General features: G+C 45.0%; 1 protein-coding gene across 10 annotated transcripts in view; it reads right to left on the bottom strand.

Moving 5' to 3' along the window:
- Positions 1–1,253: 1,253 nt before the first annotated feature.
- Positions 1,254–21,526, bottom strand: part of GRIA3 (glutamate ionotropic receptor AMPA type subunit 3) — a 402,836-nt gene continuing 382,563 nt past the window's right edge. For 6 of the 10 annotated variants that reach the window (XM_083797757.1, XM_083797756.1, XM_083797755.1 and 3 more), the window contains 4 exons: positions 20,805–21,052; positions 7,246–7,360; positions 4,875–5,122; positions 1,254–4,000 (listed from right to left, as the gene is read on the bottom strand). In XM_083797757.1, the coding sequence (XP_083653883.1) occupies positions 4,877–5,122; positions 7,246–7,360; positions 20,805–21,052 (609 nt within the window). In that variant the 3' untranslated portion in view covers positions 1,254–4,000; positions 4,875–4,876. Of the gene's footprint in view, positions 4,001–4,874; positions 5,123–7,245; positions 20,246–20,804; positions 21,053–21,526 lie in introns of those variants that run through there. The other 4 variants (XR_014572094.1, XM_083797754.1, XR_014572095.1 and 1 more) reach the window with 4 other exon arrangements.

The raw sequence follows: 21,526 nt of genomic DNA, 5'->3' as shown, positions 1-21,526 counted from the left end.
TCCTGCACTCTAGTGGTGTTTAATGAAATGCAGTGTTGGTGTTGAGGGATTTTGGGTGTTGGAGGGGTCCCACCGTGGTGTGAGGTGCCAGTGCACGGTGAAATGTGGTTGCAGCCACCCCCAGGCCGGGGGCAGCAGTGGCTGTGGGTGATTTTTCCCCTGTAGTGGTTGTGGCTGTTCCATGTTCTCAATTAATAGCGCTTTGAAATTTATAGTATCTATGAAAACATTATCTCTGTACTTAAATCCCTTAGTTTAATTGAAAAGAGCTATCATTACCCAGAGCTTGTTTATGTATTACTGCCTGCAAAATAGACTCAATTTTCCAGACTGAGATGATGAATATGAACACCAAAGAATTTTTGTAATTTTATTTTAATAACCATGAATTATTATTATTTTAATAAACACAAACAATAACTGTTTTAAAAAAAGAAGTTGCAGTGCTCTGCACCCACCCCCGGCAGGGCAGCTGTGAACCCTTATAGCACTGTGGGGTTTGTAGTGCTGAGGCCTAGCAGAGGGGTGCTGGAGGAATGCGGTGTGGCCCTTACACAGGCTGGGGCACCAGCCTGCCCCCACCCCAGGCTCCATCCCCACTGCTGCACGTTGACCATGCAATGTGCAGGGGGGCTCAGTCTGTGTTTGTCTCATCTACAAGTGCCAGATCGCCAGCACACAAGCTACATGAATTAGGTGTGGATTTTTTTTTGGTCCTGTCCCCCTTGCCCCAAGCCTACCAGCTCTGAAGCAGCACTACCCATATGGGATGCTCCTTGATTTTTTTTTTCTTTTTTCTTTTCTCTCCTTTCCTTGGCCTGTTCCTGCACTCCCAGCCATCCCCATGGGTTTTTGCTCAACCTCAGGGCTGAGCCGTATGGGAGCTGCTGAGGGCTCTGATGGAGCCCCACACACACAGCGGCATCACCCTGGGGCTGCTGCAGGGAACATGGGATGGTTGGTGCCACCCTTGGTGTGGTTCATCACTGCTGGCCTGGTTCTGCCCCTTCCCATGCTCCCACCCTCCCTGCCTGCTGCCTGTTGCACCCTGCCAGAATCACACCAAGAAAAAACAGTTCGTTTTTAGGGCGCCAATCCCCACAGTCTTATTTCCCGGAAGCATCGTGCCCCAAAGCCTTTCCCCAAACAAAATAATTGTTGGTCCTAAACAAAAAAAGAGACAGACTTGCCTGGCCACAGTGGTGCCCATAGGCAGGCAGCACCTCTCCTTGGGGGAAAACATCAGCCAGCTCTTTTTTTTTTTTTCTTTTTCTTTACAGTTTTATTTACAAAATGTATTAAAACTCTTTGTACAACACCTCATTAAAATGAGGCTCAGTAATTGATGCCCACACATGCAGTTTATGCTTTTACAGCCATTAGTTTGCTTGGCAATTTTTCTGCTCACTGAAGTGCAGTTTCAACAACCAAAAATAGGAACTTAAATTACACACACACACACACACAAAAAAAAAAAAGAAAGAAAAAAAAAAAAGAGGAGAAAGGAAAAGAGAAAAGAGAAAAGAAAAGAAAAGAAGAAAAGAAAAGAAAAGAAAAGAAAAGAAAAGAAAAGAAAAGAAAAGAAAAGAAAAGAAAAGAAAAGAAAAGAAAAGAAAAGAAAAGAAAAGAAAAGAAAAGAAGAAAAGAAAAGAAAAGAAAAGAAAAGAAAAGAAAAGAAAAGAAAAGAAAAGAAGAAAGAACACAAGAGACCCCAAAGCAAAACAAAGGAAACAAAGGAAAAGAATATATTGAACCAGGTCACCATGAGACTACTGCTGAACTTCCGATAGCTTGAAGTTGGTAGCTGGGATTTGTAAGCAATTGACACATTTTGTTTTAGATTTACATGCAAGTTTAAAAAATATCGAACCATTTACCAAACTCCTTTTACTGGTCTGAAGCCTCCACTCTTTAAAAATTTATTTGATAAACACACATTTTTATACAGCTTTTAAGAAAAATGTTTGTTTTAAATACAACTTATAACTGCACAGCTTTAGTTTGCCCTTGCTGGGAACGCGATTGCATTCAGAAGTTGAAAAAAAAAATCACAGTTTCATGAAACAAAACAAAACCAAAACCAAACACCTTTTTTGTTCAATAGCTTGTTAAAAACTTGAACAATAAATTATTCTCTGATGAGCTTTTAAAATGATTTTATATTACATTTTGTTGGAAATACTTATTTTTAACAAGACTTTGCCCATATAATATTTTTTTTTTCTTTTAAATCCTATTAAAAGTTCAACTCTATCATCAGCAAACTAAACGCCTAAGGGTCAGACTGGTTTAAATGAACTTCTTTTTCACTGTATGTTACTGATGAAACAAAACCCTACAGTAAACTACAGAAAGTACATATTGTCGTATTAGAGGTAATTAGTATGCAGACATTTCATTGAACGTTTCCCATGTGACTGACAATATGTTTAAAGTGTTGTGTTTTTTTTTGTCCTTTTTTTTTGTTTTTAAAGATGACGTTACGCAGTTTCCAGGCAGAGGGTCGAGGCTGAAAGGCTGCTGCTGCTGCCTGTGAGGAGGAGGTGGGTGCCAGCCATCCCCACAGCGTGCGCTGGGCTGCAGGAGGGGACGGGAGCATCCTCCCGCCAGCAGCCATGGAGCCAAAGCTGGCAGGAGCTGCTATAATCTACCAGTGCTAGCTGTAGTCATGTTAGGTCGCTAAGTAATACTCGGGAACTGCGGCTCTAATTGGAGTTACTACCCTCTTCCCATACTTCGGTTTTAAAACGACAACTGTTGAGAAGCATTAACTGAGCACAGTGCTAGTTTTGAGAAAATTGGTGTGAAGCAGAAGCAGGCCTGGGAAAAACTAACCTGCGCTTCTCTTGCTTCATTGCTTGATATTAAACATTGAATTAAAATGCAAATGCACAGCAAGGAAAGAGATATATGATCTGAAACTAAACAGCAAGTAGCTTTTTTTTTTTTTTTAAAGCCACCCAATGTCATTTTAATAAAGCACCTGTAGGTATGCCTGATGATAGGAAAAAAAAAAAAGGAATACAGTATTTTCTGCCTGCACTTAGCTACCTTGTCAAGAAAATTAATTTAATGATCTGGAAGCAAGACATGCAGTTCCACAGATTACTTTCTTTTGGATTTACAGATTCACAGTCAGTGACCTTAATTTTTTTTAATGCACATATTCTTTTCTTCAGGTATTATTCACTGATATACAGAATTGCTCAAATTAGCTGGAGAGTTTAAAGTGGCTCGAAAAAATAAACTATCAATCACACCACCTGTAAGTAAATACTTCAACCACATTGCCATCAGCCCGGAAAGCAGTGCCAGGCCAGGCCGTGCATGCACAGCAGGATCTGAGGCTGGGCGTCAGGAAGAGTTTCAGAATTGGATGTGGTCGGGTGGCTGATGGCACCGGCTGTGGTTTGCTTTCAGGACATGAGTTCAGTTACTGTGCAGTGGTATCAAAGAATGGCTTTTGTTGCACTGATTTTTTTTACAAGATTTTTTTTCCACATAGTAATGTCTTATTACCAGTCCTTTCCTTTCCTTTTCTTTTTTCTTTTCTTTCTTCTTCTCTTCTCTTCTCTCTCTTCTCTTCTCTTCTCTTCTCTTCTCTTCTCTTCTCTTCTCTTCTCTTCTCTTCTCTTTTCTCTTCTCTTCTCTTCTCTTCTCTTCTCTTCTCTTCTCTTCTCTTCTCTTCTCTTCTCTTCTCTTCTCTTCTCTTCCTTTTCTCCTTTTTTCTTTGCTTCTCCTTTTTTTTCCTGTTTTTTTCTTTCAAGCAAAGCAAGAATATTTCGGTGATGGTTTGCATTGTTGTGAGTCTCAGAGTCTTCCATAAGGCACTGAAGGAAAAAAAATCAGTTTTTCCTGTTAAAAGTTCATTGCACCATCATCAATGCATGTCATGCCGACACCTCGGCTAGAGTACGACTGACTGGCTCAGGTGGTCCGAATCTGTGAAGTAGCCACATTCTCTGCTGCTTCTCCTCCTGCGTGCTGTCAGAGCGAGGATCTGTAATAAAAACAACGAGATTTCATTTTTCTCCTCTGAAAGGGAGCCTTTCATTAGAAGGTAACGAACCAACCTGCACGGGAAAGGAGGCAGCACGAGCAGCACTGAGCTTTAATAATGTCCAGTGAGGCTGGGAACAACTTGCCCCGCTCCTTCACTTGTGGCCGGGATGAGATGTTGTGCTGCTGGGGTGTTCCCAGGGACCCTTCTTCCCTGGGTGCCCACGGCCTGCTCGGCAGCAGTCTCCAAGCCCCATGCAGCCTGTAGGCAGCTGGTATATATAATATGTATTGAAAATGAGCTTCCAAACCTTCCCCCCCCTTGCCTGGGGCAGCTCCCCGGTAGCCAGGCAGGAAAAGGATGCAGCCTGTGTGCATTGTGGAGCTAGTGAGGGTGTCACAGCCACCTCTAACAATTCAGTTCTGCTTTGCATGCTTTACATATCATGATTTCTAAAAGCACTTACCTGATCTGAGTATGGCTATTAAAAATAACAGGGAAGAGCTCTCAAGCAAAAGAGGTGTGAATTCTGGATTGTTTTTAAATTAATAAAGTTGAGATTTATTTTTTTTAATTAACAAAATATTTGGATTCAGTGAGCCACTGGAATAGCAGACCACTGGGGAGAGGAGTCCTCACTGCAGCATGACCCCACCATCACCATTGGTAATGCAGGCTGGTGACGAGCCTGCTTCTGTGCAGGGGAGAACTTTAAATCCCCAATAGCCCACACCATGGAAAAGAGACTGCCAACGCTCTGCATTTTTAAAGACCATTTACAGCAGTCCTCTAGTGCATACAACAAAAGAACACACGGAAGTTAAAGCATAAAGAAAAAAAAGTTTTTTTTTAGTTGACTGAACCGTACTCGTACCCCTAGATTTTCACGCTTTCTGTGCCATACACGTTGTAGCCTTCTCTGTACGTAGCGTAATTCTGGGTATTGGTGGCGGGAGCAGGTTTAAAGTTTTGGGTGTTCTTGGTGAGTTTCATTCGCTTGGACTCTGCCCGAGACTTGTAACAAAACTCGATTAAAGCCACCATCATGGCGAGCCCAAGGCCTCCAACAAGAATATAGAAAACCCCGGCCACATTGCTCAGGCTCAGAGCACTGGTCTTGTCCTAAGAGAAACGAACCATGGCATTAGTTTTGCTGTGAGAAAAAGGCAGACAGAAGACAGGTTATTTTTCACTCAGTCCTAGCCGCAATGACCACACATACACACTTTCTGATCCAGAGTTCAGATTCCCCAAACCCCCGCATGACCCGACAACCTTACCCACGGCGGTCACACTGCGTGACCCGCTCATTGGTGCCACTGGCCCTGCGGAGCAGGGCCGGCAGCAGAGGCTGCTCTGTCCCGCACCGTTTGCTGTGTGAAACCTTGGCCATGTGGAAGGCGGTAAGATTTTTGCCATTGGCTTCCCCAGGCCTTCGCTGCCCCACAGCAAAGCTGCCTAGGTCTGGGCACCGCTGGTGGCCAGGCCACCTTCGGGATACTCTAACAGGCAGACTGGGCTACATAAAGTAGCAGGCTCTTACATTATAAAATTAAAAGCAGAAAAAAACAAGCCACTGGACACCTGGCTTTAGTGAATGTAGATAAAATTAATGAGATGCTGCTATACTTTTCTACCTTTTTTTCAACAGGTTTAAAAAAATAAAAATCAGCCCTAGGAAGATGGTCAGCTAGGTTAAGGTCCAGCAGGAGAGCCCTAAGCTAATCCAGCACCTGCAGCGACCAGCTGAACAAAATGTGCTGCCTGGGGTTTGCATCCTTTAAGGATGTGACAGACGGGGGAGCAGGCTTTTGGTTTTAAAAATGGGATTTTGTAATGAGCTTAAATAGAAGTGCAATCCTTTTGCTGCTGCAAAAAAGGGTGTTGGTGGTTCTTGTCTGAGCTGTGAGGCAAGGTGAGCCTCCTGGCTGCTGCCAGCCCCACTCTGCCTGGGCTTACTGCAGACGCCTACAGATGATCTGAGTGTATGACTATCTCCAGGAGCATCCAAACTTCATGCACTCGGAATAAAAGAGGGTCTACCTTGTTAAGTGTCTGTGCATTTCACAGGCAGTTTAGATGGATGCAGTTTTAGCAAGCAGCCTGCTATGAGCTCTGAAAATACTGCTCATGTGCACCCCTTTACAATTATCTGGTTTGCTGCTGCAGCGGCTATGCTCAGATTTCCTGGGATCCCGGCTTTATCTCAAGCAACAGGTCCGAGGCTGTGCCCCAGGCAGTTTCCAGCCCAGCTGACAGCAGTGTGTTTCATTGCTGGCTGGGCTGGAACTCAAAATGGTGCCTGACTCATGAAGGAGCCTCCAAATCAGAAGCATTTTCTGTGGGAATTGTTACAGCGAGTGCTTTCAAAGGCACCAGGGAGCTAGGCACTCGGTTGCGACTGATTTCAGCGGGAGAAATCCTATAGGTGCCTTTGAAAATATTCTTTACTCCAACAATAAGCACAGCACATCAGTGTTTTCATCCTCAATGCCTCTTTCAGTATAGAAAAACAAAACAAAACAAAACGAAACTCTGTTTTCTTTTAACTTAGCAGCATAAATGAATGTTTGCTGCAAATCCAGCGTGGCTGATGCAGCCACTGCTGCCCATGCTGGATGTCCCAGGGCACAGAGGTGTTGCAGCAAAATGGTCCCAGGCATAAGGAGAACAGCAGACAACGTCTGTGTAATGTATCACCAATAATAGTTCCAAAATTCAATCAAACAAGTTTCAAAGTGACTTGGAAAATTGGGCAGGAAGGATGTTTCTTCCTTATCCCAGGTCTGCCCTGCTATTTTCTACCCCTAACAAGCATGTGACTGTTTTTCTAACTGGCTTGTATAGGATCTAATTTACAATTTTGCAACAAAATGTGGGGGCATTCAATCAAACAAAAAATAATAATTAAAAAAAAAAAAGATGCTGGTCTGAATAATATACACTGGCTGTGGTGGAACTTGGAAATTCAAATGAAGATAGCAGCTTTGAGGGCTTTGGGGAATTCTCCTTCCACGTGTGTCCAGCAAAATACTAAACAGCAAAACATACTTACAACTTAAGTCTGTTACTGCACGAAAGAAAAATGCTGTCATGTTCGGAAACAATAGATATATATTTTTTCTATTCTTTTCTTTCAACCTTCAAAATGTAAATTGCAACTTTTGAAAGTCATTCTTTGTATACACAAACAGTGGGTCAAAATGTGATTTCTAATCAGTACGAAAAGACCTTCAGCGACTGACCTTACTTCCGGAGTCCTTGGCTCCACATTCACCCTTATCGTACCACCATTTGTTTTTCAGCTTGTCTAAGATGCCTTGTTCACTGAGTTTCAATACTGCAAGGTTTACAGGAGTTCTTCACGTGGGAAATAACATAAATAACATTATATTATGTTATTTTATGTTATTCAAGCTTTAAACTACTTTAAAACTATACAAAGCGATAAAGCAGGGTTCCTGGCCACAAAGTATTTACACTGCAGGCAACTGGATCATCCCCTTAAGTTAATGCTAGAGCAACACTATATTACCAGGTCCTGCCCATATCGCTTTGAGTAATCGGCACTCACTGTTAAATGAAGGTAGGAGAAACAAAGCAAGGCCAATTTCCCACTTTTGCACAGCCCCAGGCATTGGGAGTAGCTTTGTGGCCGGTGGTGGCTCTGGTCCAGCAGGACACCCCCATGGCACTAACAGAGAGCGAAGCCCCAGCAGACAGTAGCATGTGGGCTCGAGCCACCAGGCCCCGAGCATCCCAAACGCAGCCGGCACCCCGGGGAGCTGCAGCAGAAAATCAGGATGTGCAGACCTGTATGAAACACCTCTGTGAATGTCAAAATGCCGGGTTCGCGTGCCCAGAGTGGGCCATTGATCCGTAGCCTTGCCGATGCTTTGCCACCTTTTGGGATTGGCACCGGCTTTGTGCTGATGGGGACCGGCTGGGTCCCAGCCAAGCCCCCCAGGAGCCCCCTGACCTGGCTGGGGTGAGCACAAGGTCCAGGCATCACGTGCAGCCAGAGAGAGCCGAGCGCCTTTAGGCATCTGCTACGAGCCCCAGCAGAAAGAGCGGCGTGGATGATTGTTGAGAGAACGGCTCTCTAATTTTAAATTTCATTTAAAAACTATCCAATTTGGAGAGATTTTATGCAATACATCTCTCCGCTTTGAAAAAGCATTGTGCTGCTGAGAATACAGAAACAACAGGGAGAAGGTTATAAACACCTTTCCTGCTCTCTGCATATTTTATCGTGCAAATGCTCCCTTCCCCCCAGTCCTATTCCAAACACTATTTTTAATTTGCATGCCTTTATAAACACCTTACTGAGCACGGAGAATTTGCATAACATCCAATACATTATAGATTAGCTTTCACAACATTATACAGTATTGGGAAATGAGGAGGCTTAACATGCTAATTAGGGCGCTTTATTATTTTTTTTAAAGCCAAGATTGCAGTTAATTGTGCACATGTAACTGCCAAAAAAAAAAAAAAAAAGGTAAACTAAAATTATCTTAACTAAAGAGAGGGGACAGGGGAATTTGACTATGGTATAGCAGGTGGGCAGGCGACCTGGACTCCAGCACCCTGGGGACGGGGACACCAGGCACCCCCCTGAGCCAAGAGCCCATCCCTGGGTGCTGGACAAGGAGCGAATTTTGGTGTCACAGAGCATGAGGTGCTTCTTGTTGGACCAATGTCCTGGTACTGAAGGCAAGGGAGGTTTTTTTCTGTGCTTGCTGCAGGAAGGTGACTTTTCAGAGCTTGCCCTGGCACTGTTTGCTTGAGGGCTTTTTTATGGACCAGCGAGTTGCCTGTGACCTGTGGGATGGCTTCGTCCCAGTTGCTGACCCCCTGGTCACCCCACCAGCAGCTCAGGGGATTGTTTGTTCTGTTCCTGGGTCTCTCTCTCAAAAGACTTGCATTTCTTCATCTTTTTCCTGGGATAATTTTGCACTTTCCAGCTGCTTTTTTAAATTAGATTACTGATCAGAGACTGTATGGGTTGCTCAGTGAGGTCCTTAGCCCTTTCCCTGGTGGCTTCAGCTGCTTTTCCTCTGCCTTTAATTTATGATGGGATTCTTTTTCATCTTCCCCTGCGTGATTTCTAGACCAGCTCCTGATTAGTTTGATTGCTTTTATCACAGTGAAATGTTAAGGTGTTGAGAGCTTGTGCTCTTGCTGTGCTCCATACTCCCAGCAAGGCGAGGTGTGGTGAATGGGATAAGGCCAGCGGCGGTCCTGTGGTACAGCACAGGGCCCTGGGGTACAGACTTGCCGTGGTTTTCCTCCTCACCATAACTGAATGACTTTTTGTTCTGTTGTTTGTTATTTTAATCCAGATTCACCTGATCCCAGTGTAACCACGTGAGGTTGGGTGTGTTGGGCATCTTTACAAAACGCCGCTGAGATTTTGGTGGCTGATGTTTATATAGGACTGGAAGACTTGAGTTGAGGGAAATGGTACCAATACCCTAACACTGAGTAATATTGCCCCCAATGGCAAATTAAGCCATTTGCTATGGCCGATTTATTTAAGGGAGGCATGCCATTGAGAAGACTGGTGCCCAGCCATTCTAACAGCCTTCACTTTATTAGTGTGCTGCAAACGTTGTTTGACACCTGGGACAGAGAGGTTGTTCACTGGTGTTTCAGCAGCTCGGTTTCTCTGTTCCTGGTTAGAAGACCCCACTTGGGTGCTGGCAGAGTGGGCACCCATCCCTTACGGCCAGCGAACAAGAGGTGCCAGTTGCTGCTGCTGGCTCAGTGGATGGGACGATGCTGATGGTGTGATTTTTGAGAGGCACTGTGCTTTCATTCATTAAAATCCCACATCTGAACCGGGTCCCCCAGGCTTCTGGTTCAGTTTAAAAATCCTGAACTCTTCTTCCTCTCAATGTAGGAATTGCTATGGCACTTCCTTGTCACGAAGGTGATCTTCCACAAGACACAGCACTGCTTCCAGGCTGAGGATGTTCCCCCTGCTTACATGTGAGATAATCCCTCAGAAGAAAGGCAATGTGCAATGTGCAGAGCTTCTATTGCTTTTCTCTTTCATTCTCTGATTATTTTCCATCCTTGCCATCAATACAGAAAAGAGGGAACACTTCAACACAGAACCCATCTGGCTCTCTCATTCCTTCTCTTCATGACACTGTCACTCTGTCTGAGGGATTTCTCGCCTGGCCTCCTCTTGCTGCAGCAGCTCAACAACATTTCACATTAGTTGCTGTAATTTTTATTCTGTTAAGAAACGCTGTGGCATGATGATTTTTCTTTCTGGCCTGAATGAGTTTGAAGTAGAAGAAGAGTAAATTAATCATCAAAGAAACAATTCTTTATCAGTCCCAGATGTTAGCAGGTATAACTCATGTGCCTTACGAATTATAAATCATAACAGGTTTTAAATCTGATTAATGACCTTTTGGGCTCATTTTCATGATTCTACTTGCACCTCTATAAAGCAGATACACAAAACCAGAGTTCATACACAAAACCGTTGCTCCAGCTTCTACAGGCTTCAGGAGGCCGCAGCAGGCCGAAGGCCCTCGTACACCTGCAAAAGCCGTCATGTTTGGGCTGTTGGTGACCAATTCCCACTACCTACCAATATTTTGATGTGCCAGTGCTGCGAGCAGCCCGTGTCACTGAATAACCTGTGCAGGAGCGGCCAAGCAGGTTCTTGGCAGAAGTGCTGTTAATTGATGAGAAGAGCATCTCCAGTGTCAGCCTTGCTAGGAAAGTGCATTTTCCGGGAAGAAACTGGGACATACTGATGGCTGCGGCACTGTGCCCTTGTTCTTGGCTTGGCCCTCACATGCCAAAGCGTGAGGGAAGAGCTGCTGAGCATTCAGCAACTTCAGGAGCAAAAGTCACTTTGGGACAGGAAAATCTCACCCACTAACACCTAGGCTTTTGTCAGCTGCATATAACCGGTGTCTAAGTAGCATAAACTCTCTGTAAAACCATAGTTATGTTTATTACTTGCAATCAATAAAGATTTAAGTGGTGATTGGAACAGCTTTGGATAATTAATATCCCATTCTGTGCTCTAATGGATGTAATATAAATGTTATACCCAAAAATGATCATTGCCAAGGACAGCAAATGAACGCTGCAGACACCACTCTTCTCCCCTCAAACCTGATAAAATGTTGCTCAGAATTAATTTAGGATTTTCAGACCCAATCATTCAGAAAAAGGAAGCTGGAAAGAAAAGGCACAACAACTAAAGGCTCATGACGGCACTCGATAAGGGCTTCCTCGGTCCCATCAGCAGCCAGTTTCTGATGTTTCTCAGATTATTTGTGTTCAGGGCTGCATCCCCCGTGCCCACCTGGGCAGGACGTCTGCTGTCTGACATGAGGCCAGAGCGTTAGCTCAGTGCTGAGGATGAGAAATTTGGGAGCAGTGGCGATGGGATCCTCCTCACAAGGCAGATGGACGCTGGCTCCAAATGTACGGTACATGTGGCCACCAGAAGGAGCCTGTCCCCTGGCTGAAGGGCCGAAGACACAACTTCCTAGTGTTCTCAGAACCACATCTCCTACAACGTAAAGTCCTGAAGAGTCGATAGAAAGCCTTTTTATTTTTAATTTTTTATTTTCAGCAGTATATTAGATGCCAAATAACTCTGGGTGAAGTCCTGTGGAAGCACACACGCATATTAGGGATGTGACATTTGTAGAAAAGCTGTTTGTGTACCCTGGCACTGGCCATTTGGGGTGCGTTAGGGTAGGCAACATCACAGAGCCAAGGGCACCTCTGGGCTCCGGCTGTGTCACACTGCGCTGGCTGTAAATCTAGTTTAATATCTGGCTAGGCCAGGTTTATGGCCGATCTGTGGGCTCAGAGCAACAAAAAGCCACAGGAGGCTTCTGGCAAATATGTCCCTCTGAAGACTGAGAGATTAACGAAGAACGACGTCCTCACTTGGCACTAATGTGCAAGCCTTGCTGAGCAGCATGAAGGCAGACCGTGAGCCGCAGCCTTGTAAAGGGCCTTCACCTCCTGTGCAAATCTCAGCGACATAAAGCAGGCAAAAGCTCAATGTTGCATCAGATCTCCATGAGTACATTATAAAGTGTTTTTTTTTTCTTTTCCCCCACTGGTTTTATTTTTAATCCCTGTTATTCTTACCTAATCTCTTTAATTTAGGAATTTGACATATTTAGAGCACTACTTCCTGCAGCATGATTTTTTTTCTCTTGTTTCTTATGACCACAGCTGTCCTTGCTGGCTGAGGCATCACCAGAGTTGCTGATGTCAACACAACCCAGCCAACCGAGTTGTAACATCAAAGAGTTTAGACATTGAATGCTTGGGTTTCTAAAATCCATCTCATAACAACAGAGGAAAGGGAAGCAGAATAAGGTGCAAGCAAACAAGTAAAGTGCTTAACTCAGAAAGCTTCTTAAAATCCTTTGGGGCAGAACCACTGAAAACACTGAATTAATTGTTCCTGTTGGTGTCACTGGCAAATCTTCACTCACATCGGGGGACGCAGGGGGTGAAGCTGGTTGCAGAGATGTGATAAGTTCCGCCTCTCACATGAGCCAAGCAACAAATATCTGACGGGGACAGGGCAAGCCCCAGACAGCTGCCCCGAGATCTCGTTCAGGAACCTGATGAACCCAGGACTGTCCCAAGGGGAGCAGCCAGTGCCCCTGCCCCATACCCCACACCTGGCAGCTCCTGCACATCACAGTGAAGGGCACTGGCAAGAGCAGACGTCAAGCCCCAGCTCTCTGCTCGACTTGACAGGGCACCAAACCAATCTAACTAACAATCGCCTTGGCATCGTTAAAATATAAAGATAGAAACAATCCAGGAAGAGATACCAAATCCAGCACTATTCTCCAGAGGGCATTGCTTGAGGTTAAAGACCTGTCTAAATCAAATACAGCACTTTATCCCCCCAAGCTCTATAAATCCCAACCTGATCTGTAACTACTGAATGTACTTTTTGTCAGATCTTATTACTGAAATAATTTCTGACTAGATAGGAAGCCAGAGGGTGAATGTATTGCCCAAGAGTTCTGCTCTTTCCTAGATCAGATCTCTCTCAAGATATGGCCTGTCATAATTCACCAATTTAGTGATGTCTCTTTGCCACGGCTTTGTGTCTTGCTATGCACACGTGTGTCAGAAACGGGGAAGATTTAGGACGGAAACGGACTCATCATTAAAACTCGCTGTGTGTGTTTAAAGACTACAGTTGCATGGTACTTGAAGCAGGCGTGAACAGAGCCCTGAAATACAGTCACTCGCTATTCCTCTTTATTAACTTTTGCCTCAAAGAGTGATCTTCTGTATTTCATACTGAGCATTTCATATTCACAGAAACAGCAGCAGGCATTTTTTTTTTTTTTAAGAAACGAACACTTGGTTGCACTCTGCCACCATTTCCGACCTTTGTAACTTCTTTCTGCCCTGCGTTAACCAGCAGTTGCAGGCGTACAAACATGTAACATCCTAGGGATTGGAATGCTTTATGGGTGGGCAGAGGAAGGGGTAGAAGTGAAAGCCATCTCGTTTGAAAAGACGAAGAGCTTTCAAAATCAGGAGATTAAAACTAGGCACTTCGAGCCCCATACATCCCCAAGCCACTAAAGAAATACACTGCATGCTGATGGCTGGTGTCACACTCAGAGGCATCGGTCACAGCATTAAATCCTCCAACAAAAGGGTTTTTTCTCACTTTTTCTCTCAACGGCACAACCAGATGCCATTCCCCTTGCTGCAGGCGCTGGCTGCAGGCTCAGCCATGGCTGTTGCTGACTTGGGAGGTTCAGGGAGATTGCCGCATGTTTTGCTTGTTTTGTGTATTGAATGGTGTCATGGGATGACAAGACTCTTGCATTAGGATGTAAAGGAGTTTTTAACATTTTTTATGCTGTCCTACTGCCAGCAGCAGAGCCAGGAGGTGAACACAGGCAGTGCCATGTTCTGTCGTATTTACGCAGTGCAGCAGCCTGCGAGGACTGCTCCTACTGAACAGGCACCTGTGAGCCCGGGACAGTTTGTTTTATGCTTACTTTTTTTAGAAGAGGGTCAGAGCACCCTTTGCATCCTTGTGAAATCCTCTAGGGATTTCCTTGCAGGAACTAGGTGTGCATTTTAAAACCAGGTTTTAGCTGGTGCTGTATTTGCTGCAATGTGGAAGACGAGCACAGATGCATGGTGCCATCACACCACCTACACGCACGCTGAACAGACCTGTGCAGAGCCAGACGTGTCACCGCCTGCGACCGCAGGTTCCTCCACGCTTTGCGGATAGTTTGCAGTTTGTGTACAGCAGCCACAGTCTCTAGGAAAGTATATTTATATGTTTCATAAATGTAGCTCAAACAAATTAAAGTCTGTACTAACAGGATCATAATTTAATAGAAGTGCCAAGTGCTAATGCAATAATACATGCATATTGGATTAGGAAACGCAAGCTGTAACAAGTCATTGTAGTTCATTTGTAGCAGTGCCTGAGACTCGAGGTAGGGCTGCGGCGAGGGCGGGTGGCGCAGCAGCCCAGGAGAGGGGCAGCAGCAGGACGGCGGATGCTTAACGTCACGCTCCAGCCCACAGTGCCTCCAACAGCAGTGTGGGCCCTTCCTGGGTTTACCTGGATCCTTCCTAGCCTGGGTGATACGAGCAAGAGACTCAACTTACCTTGCGTGTGGGCTATCCCCTCACCTTCTCTTTCTCTTGCTAGACATATCCACTTTTCCCCCCGTCTTCTATGATCTATTTTCCTCCTGGGATGGCCTCTTCTGTGGCTCCTGTTCCTGGCTCCTCAGGCAGCTGCGGGCAGGTGCTGCACAGTCAGAAGCCCACCAGGCCCTCACCGAACAGCTGTGACGCTGGTACAAACCAGACGTGTCCCAAGCACGATTACAGCGCTGGCGAGCGCACAAGTGCCTGCGTCCATCTGAGCTCAGTGCTGCAAGGTTAGAATTACTTTGAAGAAGAAGAAGAAAGGCATTTATTTTTCCCTTTGTATTTTATATGACAGTCATTAACAATGGAGAGGAAACAGCCGAGCCTGGAGCCCCATACAGATGCTCAGGACAGGGGTCCTGCTCTCCACCTGCAGCTGCTGGTTTTCCCTTGTCCTTTCTGCAGTCCCAGGGAACCAAGCCTCAGCTCCCCCAATCCTGACGCTTACAGTGCAGGATAAATGACTCATGCAAGCAATTTATGGAAAATTACTCTTAAGCACCACACATATTATCAAAATGAAGGCATGAGTCACAAGCCTTTCGCTAAGGTTTCCTGTGGCCGTGAAGGCAGGACGTGTGGTCGCTCTGCCGCAGTCAGCACCGCACAAGCACGCTTCCCTGTCAAGGGAGCAAAGCAAGTCCCCACGGCAGCTACATCAAAGTTACACAAGCAAAATGAAGCAGTTCCTAATCCTTAGATGCCAGCCCTGACTCCACCAGCTCCTTCCTAGCCTGGGCAACCTGCTCGTCCTTAGTCCTCGTCCTGAGTCTCCTAATTCCATCCTCCCTAAACCATCCTCAAAGACAGACATTTCACTGACATTTCTGCAAACCAAGGCAGGCTCTCTGCCCTTCTTGGCAGTGCTCTAAATGAGATGCTCCACTGAACTCTTAAATTGTTAAGACTTCATTAGTGGTAAAAAACATACACAGTTTTATTTGTTAATTTGCTATGAAATAATAGCTGTCAATTAAACACATATTTCGATGTCTTCCTTTGAAAGCATTATTTTGCTTTTTAAACTGTTATTTTGCTTTGTCACTCATTTGCACAATACAATAATTTCCTAATACTTTCCTAGGTCTGAGCATGAATTAGCTCTGCGCTACTACCACTGGCTCTGACCGGCCATTTTATTTTTTCCAGATCATAACCCAGGCCTATAGAATGGGTAACAAGTAAATTCATGCCGATGAACATAATTTCAAACAAATTGCTCAAATAAACTGTGCTGCACCTTTTTAAGCTCACCATTTCCCCAAATGTTCTCTATAAAGCACCACACGTTTGGTGGTGGTGCTCTTTAGATGTTAGGTATCATCTAAACTGATGGCTAACAGATTTCTTCTAAAAATATGCCACTTAAAAAATTATGCCGCAAATGCTAGCTGCTGTGCTGCAGATGTATCAAAGCAAAATAGCATTGAGAAATGGGGGAAATGAATCCCATCTGCTAATGGCCCTGCTCTTGTCTCGGAAGGGCTCAGAAATGCCATGCTTTATGATGTGTGGCTCAGAGGGCAGAATTCAAACAGCTCTCCGGAAAAGTTATCCTCTGATTAAAAAGAAACAGCCAAAAAATGAAGCAGTATTGCATCAGGTATCATTTCACTGATGCCTTCCAAAAGAGATATCAGCCTAAAAAAGAATACGTTAGGGAAATTAAGTCAAATAATTAGCAAGGGCTCCTGGCATGTGAAGTTGGTGAAATGCTACATTCCAACAATTTCCTCCTGTGCTGGCTGTCATTCAGTGTTACCGTGAAGGTAGGAGAATACAAGAAATGTATCAACAGCAGAACTATAGAAATTAATCTTAGCAGAAAATTGTTCCTATGCAACTGAATAATTAGTTTCCCTTAAGTCACTCATCCTGCTGTCTACATCTCGTTTTCTCTATTTCTTGTTAAATTCCTATTCAGCCATCACTCAGCTCTGGGATGATAGGATTGTATAATAAACAAAATAATTAGTTTCCAAACTGGTAATACGCTGGTAATAACATATTTCCTGGAATAATATATATTTTTTTAATAGTAACTGCTATTCTGCATTCTCTCACAATAGCAAACTCAGGCGACACCTATAAGAGGTTGTGAATACAGTATAATTGTGCCATGAAGCCAATGGATGAAACTAAATAACTAAATTCATGCTCATTTAAGAGAGAAAAATGGGCAAATTTCGATGCACCTACCAGTATGCCTGTGTCAGCTAAGTCACTCTACACTTATTAACGTCACATATGGATGGAGCACGGCTCCCTTTGGTTTTAAGCAAGACCCAGCACCCAGGGAAGCCTGGATGCTGCGGGGCAGCCCCATGCCCGCTGTGCCTGCCTGAGCTGGCACATCCTGATGGCACTGAAATGTCAGCTGAGAACTAGCTCCATCTCTTTAGTCTTCAATTACAAGTGGCTGCAGGAGTTTTGGGTGCTCATAGGACTAATCTTACACAGTTCCTGTCATGGAGTAGGTTTAGAAACTTTCTGAAAGGCCATTCAATACCTTCTCCGATTCCTACCATAAGCCTCAAAATCCTTTTGAAATTTCGAGTCACTGGGCAATCTTCCAGTGCCCATGAGCACGTGGCAGCAAGAAGAGAACTCACAAATACAGCTCGGCATTACTGATGCCCTGACAGGTGAGCTGCACACAAAGCTCAGGTAGGACACACAGAGGGACCAGGGTCCTTCACACTTTGGTGATGGGCACTGGCACGGGCCAACGGGTGGCATACTTACCTCTGGCTTCACAGCTCTGCTTAAGACACTGGCACCACCATTCATTTCTGCACGCAGTTCGTTTGCAGGAAGCAGGCAGGGCTGACTGCCAGTTCAGGGCAGCTATTCCCCAAGCCCGGGCCTCTACTGGCTAAGCTGAGAGAGGGGCTCTGTCAGCTCAGCCGGTAGAGAGAGCTGCCCTGAGCGAGCAATGGACCCTGTGCATCACCTCCCCATGGGGTGCACCCGCCGAGCAGCGACTTGATCCCCCAGGTGCCACCTCCTTCACTCAGTCCCCTCAGGTATCGCCTTCTCTCAGGGAAAAGGGAAAAAAGAACAGCCCTGAAGCAATTCCCATGGAATTCTCTACTCATAAAGCCATGCTGGTATGAGCAATTAGCTGTGTGGATGGGATGAGATCAGTGCAGGACCTGGAAGGAGGATGGAGGGGAGAGGAGCAGCGTGGGTGGAAGGGCTCGAGGATGGCACGGCCATGACACTGTGATGGCAGAGGATGTCAGCGTGCTCTGCCGGGAAGGCATCTGTATGTCTGTCTGCCTGTCTATCCAAGTGCTGCACAGCCTGAGCCTGCAGGATTGAGTGCCTGCAGAACGCTGCCTCAAAGGAAAAGCCATTTTGTCATAAAAGAGCCCTTTGATTTACGCCATCGCTAGAAATAACTAACCCCTTCCCTGCCTGCCCATCGTGTTCGCCCTTCTTCTGTCCTTGCTGGACAGTCTGTCCTGGTGTACCTCTCCCAACATCTACCGAGCAGGGCGAGAGCTTGCTAATAGGTGGTATTACTCTTTTTCAAAGGACTTTCAGCACAAGCAGAAGCAGAAGGATGACCCTGCCCTAATTATGACCATTTTCAAAATCCTTCTCAGTTTCCTCAGGGTTGTAAGCTTTAGTTGACTGCTTTTAATGCAAGGAACTTGCAGCAATGAAGTTCATTGATGCTGCTTGGTACAAAGGGTTTGCTTTCATGGAGGTAGTATTAGACAACGCAGTGCTGGATCCCAGGAGAATATTAAACATTTAATATACCAGCAAGTATAACATTATATAAAAACGTTGCATGAAGGATGAGCTGCAGAGCTAAAAAGCATGTAAAAGCTCGCACTCATCTGCAGGCTGCTGTTGAGCACTGCAAATGCAGGCACTGAACGAGCCTGAATGGGAGATTTTCTCCTTCCTTTTGCTAATATCAGAGATGAGGAGCTGAATAACTTCGTAAGTAGCCAACTGTAAGCAACTCTTATTAATAGAACACAGCAGTAATTTGCAGTAATTGTCTGAAACTGTGGTTTCCTGAAAATACTATTCTTATTGATCTTGGACCAAAGATGAAACATTTTTATAAGGGGGATCAGAAGCTACTCTTCCTTAAGGAACTGGATTTACTAGCTGTAAGAGAGTGTCACTGTGAAAACTAATCTCAGTACTTTTCAGTATAACAATGTATTTGAAACTAAATTCCTTAGTAATTCCTGTACCAAGGTGAGCAACAAAGTCCAACCTGCTCTAGCTACAGCTTCTCTTCACCAGAAATTGCCTGTTAGCTCTACAAGGCAGGGCTGGCAGTACTAAAGTGCACACAGCTTCTGCAACGGGCGAGATCTTAAATCAATTTCAGGAGCGTGGCTCTGGCACGGCTGCTGGGTGCAGCAGGGGACCCTCTGCCACAGAAGGCAATGGAGGTGTTGCCAGTGGTGCCACCAGAGCTGGGGTTTTAAACCATGCTTGAAAAGCATAGCAAACACAAGTGCAGTGCTCCTGTGTGCTGTGGTCGTTGTCATATAAAAGGTAACTCTAAGCAAAACTACCCAAACCTTTCTTTAAGATGAATTTCCACTTTACTGCATCATTTTAATACACTTCATTGCTGCAAGCAACATCTCTTGTTTCAGCTTCACCCACTGCAAGTGCTAACTCCTTACACATTGCAGTTATTGTCAGTATTTTACCATTAATGGGCGACCACCATCACCGTTTAACTTTTAGCATACCAAAGTATTTGAAAGTAAATTCATTGGTAATTCCTGTACCCAAGACAACTGATAATATCCAGCCTGCTCTAGCTAATGCCACTGCTGTGATCAGTGCTGAGTGACCGCAGACTGCACATGATCTAGCAGCCGCCGTGTCCTTCCCTGAGCTATGGCACATGGGAGCAGCCCAGCTCTGGAGACCAGGCTTCAGCCACAGAACCCACTGGCACCAGTCTGTCCACCAAAGTCCCAGGCTGGGCTCGCTGGGGACCTGTCTCCAGAAGAGTCCAGGGAAAGGGAGCCCTTCCTGACACACAAAGCCTCTCAGCAATGCCTCTAACCCACAGCTAAGTCACAGAGGAGGCCCCAAAGCCTCATCCTCAGGGTTTGACACAACAGCCGGGTGCGATCGCGTCTCCTTGAGCAGCCACAAGTGCTGGCTGCGCAGGTCCCACCGACACAGGGCTTCTATCTGTTAGTTCAATGAGGTTTCCAAGCTTGACCAAAACTGCTGCCGACATTAAACAACACTGTTTCTTTGCAAGAGCCACTGGGCAAGCAAATGTTTTTTTTTTTTTTTTCCCACCACAATTATTCTGATGGTTTTGATCTGCGTTTTTTTTTCCTTGGTGAGTACAATAACAGCCTTGCCGATTACTCTCCACTAAGGTACCCGATTGTGGTGACATTGAGGCTGACCTTGGAGTCACCTCCCCCGCTGCCGCACTCTCCTTTGTCGTACCACCATTTGTTTTTCAATTTGTCCAAGAGGCCTTGCTCATTCAGTTTTAATACTGCCAGGTTAACAGCATTTCTTGAAACGATAAAACATAACTTGTAAGAAAAATGCACAAATGCTTAGGAAATCGTAACGTATAAAAAAAGGAGCACAAGAGGACAAATTGGCTAAAATTTCACAGAACGTGGAGCTATAAAAATGTTTGTACAGCAAATACAGGGTTAAATATTGGAAGGTGGCATGGAGGATAACATTTGCTCAAAACTGAAGTGTGCGGGATGGGGAAATTGTCTTTGAGAAAAAAAGTAACAAGAACACCACATCATGCAGTTAACATTCGTCACATATGGCAGGTTAACTCGGCTTTTACCATTTAAATTGAAAAAGCCATCGAACTGTAAAATTAAAACAGCAACAAACAATCAGAAAGGACAACACGAAGAGAACACTAAAAAATGGATGCATTAAATAAACGAAACCGTAATTTACCGTCTTATTTAACTCCATGGAATATTGAAGATTTTTAAACTTTAAAAGTTACCTCAAAATCCACAAGAAAGAAAATGACAACACAATACATCAGGGTAGGTGGAATACTATAACAACATGGATATTGTTATATTATTCCACCCACCTTAATGCTGAGCCTTTGGGGGTGGCTACACCATAGCCCTTGGAATCCAGGTTCCCGCCGACTTTCATGGTGTCGCAGGGCTTGCGCTGCTCGATGTACTCGTTCATAGTTGACTCCAGCAGGAAGGCGAACTTCCCCTTTGACTTGCGCACCCTCGCCACCCCGTCTGCCGTGGTTTTGGTGAACACGGAGGGCTCGGCCGACTTCATGTATGACCACATTTTCTCATAGACGGCGATTTTTGATCTCTGGGAGAGAGGAAAGGAGGGAAATGAAGAGCGACGTGGGTACCAGGGATGCGTGGCATCACCTAGGGCTGCTGCACCAGCAAAGCCCCCTGGGCACTACCAAGCCATGGAAGTGCTTGGGAGGGGGGACACATCTCAAGCAGCCGCTCCTTTCCATACAAGTCCTCAGCAATGGTTTTTGTGCTCACTCACAGTTAGGAAACACAACTGCTTGCTTATTAAATGTTCCCAGTAAAGCATGAGCCTGCTTTTCACAGCGGAGATGTAAGGTTTATGATACAGGAGGCAAGAACAGCTCTAGTGGCCTCTTAAAGTGGTGCTCACATGAGGGATATAAATAGCAGTAACAAAACCCTTTCTTATGTAATAATCAAACTTTCAAAATTCAGTTTTCCATTCTCCTAAAAGATGGCAAACACAAATATTAGCAATGAGCTGAAGCAATTGCTGGTTAACTGCTTGTGTGCCATGCAC

This window comes from Anser anser (genome assembly GCF_964211835.1).
Source record: "Anser anser genome assembly, chromosome: 13".
NCBI lineage: Eukaryota > Metazoa > Chordata > Aves > Anseriformes > Anatidae > Anser > Anser anser.
Note: the sequence above shows the minus strand (reverse complement) of the source record. Positions and strands in the feature narration are given on the sequence as shown.